Here is a 6045-nt window from a genome sequence, read left to right on the forward strand (position 1 = left end):
AGACGAACGTGCTCTCTAGAACGATCATTATAGCGAGCCATACAATGGAATAGCGAGCGTAGAGTTGAACAGTGGCATTGAGCCAGCGACGATTACCGCCGATATAAACTATCTCTGTATTTGTATTTAAAGCGATTTTAACACTCTGACTGCCACGTTGGTCATATACGACCCGCCATGGCTTCTCCTATGACGCCACGGTGGTCATTGGTGACCGAAGCGCTTGAGCTTCTTACGATTGTAAAAATTGTATGAAAATTGACAGTTGGGGCATTTTGAATATAACCGATAAACAGAAGATACTTTGAAATAAAAAGTGCCCCGTTGAACGATTAAACATTTTTATTAGAACATCAATAAAAACAAAGATGAGAACAAATCTTGCATCTAACGGTGCACTGTGTTTGTATCCATATCTTCGAGGGATAATCTACGAATATTATTATAAACACAGCTTAGAAAATAATCGTAAATGCTGCTTTATAATCGTATAATTGAAGTTAGAAGTGTGCACATACCTTGCTATTATATATAGAATGAGCAAATACCGTTTACTAATATCTTCTACACGTTTCAACGATATATTCTGCACGTTTTGCTTGCGACGAAATAACGAATGCGAATGGTTTGTTGAAATAAACTGTTGTTATTTCTGTATTCAGAGGTAGGATCATGTTAACTGTTATTTTATTCTTTGGATAAATCTATCACACCGTTCTGAGCCGAAAACTTTATGCACTTTCTTACATGGACTAGGGATAAAAACAAAAGAACATCTAGAACCTATCGATTAAATCTATGGATTGTATCTAGAACTATTTTCTAGTATTTATTGTAACTAGCTCATCTGCATATGGATGGCGAGCGCGAACTCACGTTGTCATTTTCAACATAGACGAAGCCTTGTTATAATACGTCGCTATCAACTGTTACCAAGGTGCCACGGTGGTCACCCGTGACCGCCAATAAGATAAACGGTCCAATGGGGAAGAATGTTGTCTTACATCGTCGATTTATTATTATTTTGTCATTATACGTTTTGAATAATAAAAATTCTCCCGTGACGTCCTGAGTGAAACATGTGATTTTGGCGTGACAGTCAAAGTGACATACACCGACTGTTACAATTTTATCACTCGTCTCTTTAATAAATCAACGCGTATAATAATCAAATTGCGTGTTATATATGTTATTCTAGGATTTCATGCATTCTATAAATTCATATTTCACGAGTGAAATTAGATGGCTTCTTAAATGAGCTACTTGAATCACTCCGCGATTATATTTGATCATGTATAACCTTATATGGCCGCAAATTGTTCTAAAATAATTACACGTTAGTTCATTCGAAGGTGAAATAATTCTTCTGTAAACCGTTTCATCATTTGGCTGCGAAGCGAAAGCACCTTTTACTTTATTCCTTATCTCGAATCTGAATAAATTTTCTAAGGTCCGAATCATACGATCGCGAGGGCTATGAAATTCCAAACTCATTATATTTTTCTATAACTTTTGCCAATGACTTTCGCAAATTTTTGTGATCGATTAGTCGTTCTATTACCCAGATCAATTTTTATTGTCTCGCTTGAAATTAATAGTTCTAACATTTATGAACGACAGTGTGTACCTATCGCTCATTTGCTGAAACAATGACGTAATTCAAAGATCACGATTTTAGGGAAAACAAGATTAAATGTTTTAAATTGGTACAGTCCCGTGGTGATTCTGTCGTCGCGTGGTGAATATTTAAAGTTCACTTGTACAACTCCACCAATAGAACGTACAACAACTGTGTCTTTTGTATCAGCAACCCAAATACTACGAATTTTAATCGATATCGATCAAATTTTATGTGGATATCGCAACAAACGAGCGTATGTACCAGGGTCAGTCAGATATTAACCGGACTGCGCGCGACATATCTGCACTGTGTGGTTTATCCAAATGGAAGTGCGTAGGAGTTCAAATAGGCGTGTCTTAAATACGTTCCACCCCACGTGGTGCTTTATTTAGCGTTTCCTCGGTACACAACTCAATGAGCGGGAAGGCAGTACCATCTTCTTCCGTCGTACGATGCATAATTATTAAGTTTCTAAAGGTTGGCTGCACAAAATTCACTAGAATTTTGCATAGATCGCGACTACGGTTTAGCAATGACACGTTATCAAGGAGCCGAGTGTTCGCGAGACATAAACCGTCTTCCAATGGACGTCGATACGTTCAAAACGCATCGCATCCGTGACGCTCCGAGACGAGCGTAACATCGGCAAACGTCGAAGCTGTTGGGCAACCGATCGAGCACGATCGATGCACAACGATCGACGAAATTCGCTGGAAGATTAATATTAGTCGTGGAAGCGTGGTTTCCGTCGTTCGGAAGGAGTTAAAGTTCCGTAAAATCATAGCCACTTAAAGAGGCGTTAGGAGGACAACGTTTCAACAGCCACGAAGAAGTAGAGCAATTCGTGCGTAATTGGCTCTTGACCCAGCCCTGCACTTTCTACGAAACTGGGATGAAAAAATTAGCAATCCCGTGGCGGAAATGTAGAGAGAGAGAAATACATAGAAAAATAACCGAACTGTTCTTTTTCAAACATTTTACTGAAATATAAAGTTACAAAGGCCGGTTTATATTTGACTCGTTCTCTGATTGACTTTCCTGTTAGTCATGCACATGTGATCTAGGTATATGTAAGCTTACAAGTGTATGCATATGTAACATTTGCAAGGATTTAACAATGGATACGATACGTTTATCATGCTTAATGACTTAGTCCGTTAATTTATTTACTTTGCCGATTTATCGAAGATTTCGCATTTATCTTAGTTTGGAAGTATAAAGGCAGATCTCGGAGAGTTCAGATCGTTGTACGTTGCGAAGCTTCGTTAACTCAGGCCGTTAGGTTTCATCCTTGGCCTAATTGCATCGCAAGTAGGACGGCAGTGAATCTGTATCGATACCCGACTTAGATGAGTAGAAATATACCGAAGCATTTGTTCGGCCTCTTGTTTTATAATTGCGCATTGATATTTTATGAAGCACAGACTGTGTATCGTGCACGTAATTCATTCGCTTATATTGAAAGAATATTGTTGTTACAAAGATACTGCGATATCACGAGGCTTTACATGTTCGAAAGAACAATTGACGCGATATCCATTTTCATATCGACCGCATAGAATTTCTTTGTATTTATAAATGTATCTTAAATTAGAACGGAATTTAATCGAGTTAGGCGAATCACGAAGAAATGAATATATATTTTACATTTGACCATTGTGAATCATAAAGTGCGAATAGTTAGAACAGTTACAAATGTATGTGTCAAGTGGTTAACTCTGTTATATCGTAAGAATGTAAATAAGGGGAGAGAAAAATGAATATAACACGAAGAAGTTGCACATATGAAATTATCAATATTAATATCTTTGATTAGACTATATTAAAAATAATGTTGTAAGTTAATATGTAGTTAACATTATATACACATATTAATGTTGTTTTGTTAAAACTAACTGTATGGATAAGAAATATCGTAACGTATCTAATTATAATAAAATATAATATAATTATAAAATACTGTAAGCGAAATAATACGGATAAATATAGAGATAATAAACAACCAACGATAAATATCACATAAAAGAGTAGAAATGAAAATTCTTGTGTAACGTTAAATTTGCCACTAAAATATAATACGAAGTAAAAAATTAATATTATAACATTAAGAGAACGTTAGAGAGACGAAGGATTAAGGTTGTTACGCATTCTGCTCGAATCCTCGTATCATAATCAGGAACAAGACTCATTTACGAAATTCCAATTAATCGGTATAGGATGTCCAGTAGCTGAAAAACAGTTGAGTCGTTAAAATAATAAATATAAATTAATTTTTATTTAAAAGATGGCAGAAAAAGAAGGAATAAGATACAAACTACGCAAGAAGTGAAGATTAACAGAAGCTCGATGAAATGATATTATTCATTTAATAGGCATACATACAGGGTGAACACTGTCTATAACAATTCTTCATCTTTCTTAATAGGTAATAGTTTGCTTTAGGTTTAAGTTAAGGATACAATTCAACAAGTTAAGAATAGTGTCTTGTAAATAGTTTTTGCCAATTTACTACGTAATGGATAATCTCTTTCCAGGGGAATTTGTTACGCATAGATAATGTTGTGACAAAATATGCGTTTAATTTCTTCGGCAAGTTAGACACACAACATTCGATAGGCTATTTGTGCAGGCTTTCGCGACTGATTGTATGTGTATTAAATTGAGATAAAATATTTCAAGCTCAATCGAATGCAACGCTGGCAAAATTTAGATTTGCAGGTAAACCTGTGTAAATAAACTTGGAAATACTTACAGTTTCCCGCTTTCCCAAATAGATATTTGGAAGAGCAGCTTTCAAGAGTTCTGCTTCTAAACACGGTCGGCTTCTCTCGTTGTTAATTACTTTGAGTAATTCCCACAAGCTGTCGATATCGAATCGCTTTTTACGTAGGCGTCGTTCTAATTCTCTCGGTATTTTTAATTTCCTACCAAGCTCAGGATTAAAATCATAATTCCTTTCACAAGCCACGCAATTGCATAAAATATGTTTCTCTTCTCGTAGGCCAACTTGTCGTAGTATACATTCACTTACGAAATCTGTGAATTTACTTGTACGTAGAAAATTAAAAGTTATCTGCAAAGTACTTCATTAGACAAATCTTTACCTCACAGGTTAATAACAACGGAAAGACGAAATTTATTACCTGTTCACCTGGTTTCATGTCCTTAGTTGCGCGTACAACTATCACACCATTTTTATGTATCGAATGCACTGTATTCGCACAACAAGAGTGATGAAACAAACTAAGCAAGGAATACAGATTGTATACTCCACTACTATATCTATCAATCGATATATCCTCCTGGAAAATATATGATTAGTAGCTATTACATATTGTAGCATGTATTTTATAAAATCATATATTAATCGCAGCGGTTTGAAAGAAATGCAGTTAAAAATTGGTTGATACTCACCATAAAGACGTGTACATGATATATGTAGAATAATCGGAATAATAATTTAGCAACACTTAAGATATCATTATATCCCTGCATATAATTGGTCTGGTTTCGTAGGAATAAAGCGATATGGGCTGATTTGAATATGTATTTTGCATTTCTCTTGTCATTCTTCTTCATCGATATACTCAAACTGAGGACGGATTTCAAATTGTTTTTCAAATTATCACGTTTCGTATAAAATTCCTTTATCGAATCTATTGAAAATTGAAACGATGTTGTTAACGACGAAGTTACGAGACAATACAAATTTCTTCCTCGTTGATCGATCACTCGGTTCATGCAAGTTCACACTCTTACGAATACAACGAACGAAACAGAAACTGAATAGAGATCTATTTCACCCTTAAAATATTATAATCAGTAATTCTATTTGCATTATGTTGTAATGATTAATTTCTTTCTAAATGCAGGAACATTCTCAATTTATTAATAAAGCAACGCCTCTATCGCGGACATATAAAATACACTTGCGAGTAAAAGAGAAATTATCAAAATTTGGCACGAAGCGTTAAATGCAAGACAGTAATACAGAAAGAAAAAAGAATTAACGCTGAAGAGTATATTCTTTCTATGCACATGTTAATAATTCACATTTATGTATATATCGATGATGGCGCAATAGAGAATTACGAGTCAATAAATTATCATTACCTGCACTCATAGTATCGAGCTTCTCGCAATATTTAATGGCTTCTGTAAGTTTTTCACCGTTTTTTGTAATCTTCATAAGCAAGTTTATTACAAATTGAACATCATCTGGAAGGTTTTTAGAGTTGCATTGGATTCTATGGTATTCTTCATATGCTTTTGCACGGCATTCTTTCGAACAATATAGCGCGCTATTACACTGTTCACATGGAAGTAATGCTATGCATCGTTCTAGGCAATAGTAACACACATTTGCAACGGCAATGTCTGATTTAAAGATAGACGTTGCTTGTGGTTTCTCGATTAGAATGACG

General features: G+C 35.1%; 2 protein-coding genes across 8 annotated transcripts in view; one reads left to right on the forward strand and one right to left on the reverse strand.

Annotated features, from left to right (window-relative positions):
• The window catches only part of LOC122571939 (tetraspanin-5), a 110150-nt gene that overhangs the window by 20781 nt on the left and 83324 nt on the right, over positions 1–6045 (forward strand). The gene's annotated exons all lie outside the window — the stretch shown is intronic.
• Positions 2606–6045, reverse strand: part of LOC122571937 (N-lysine methyltransferase SMYD2-like) — an 18485-nt gene continuing 15045 nt past the window's right edge. Inside the window, exons 4-8 of one of the 2 annotated variants that reach the window (XM_043736298.1) lie at positions 5735–6025; positions 5036–5277; positions 4765–4923; positions 4374–4694; positions 2606–3849 (exon numbers count right to left, since the gene is read on the reverse strand). In XM_043736298.1, coding sequence (XP_043592233.1) covers positions 3811–3849; positions 4374–4694; positions 4765–4923; positions 5036–5277; positions 5735–6025 — 1052 coding nt within the window. In that variant the 3' untranslated portion in view covers positions 2606–3810. The remainder of the gene's footprint in view (positions 3850–4373; positions 4695–4764; positions 4924–5035; positions 5278–5734; positions 6026–6045) is intronic. The other variant, XM_043736299.1, reaches the window with a different exon arrangement.

Source organism: Bombus pyrosoma, linkage group LG10, assembly GCF_014825855.1.
Source record: "Bombus pyrosoma isolate SC7728 linkage group LG10, ASM1482585v1, whole genome shotgun sequence".
NCBI classification, from domain to species: domain Eukaryota; kingdom Metazoa; phylum Arthropoda; class Insecta; order Hymenoptera; family Apidae; genus Bombus; species Bombus pyrosoma.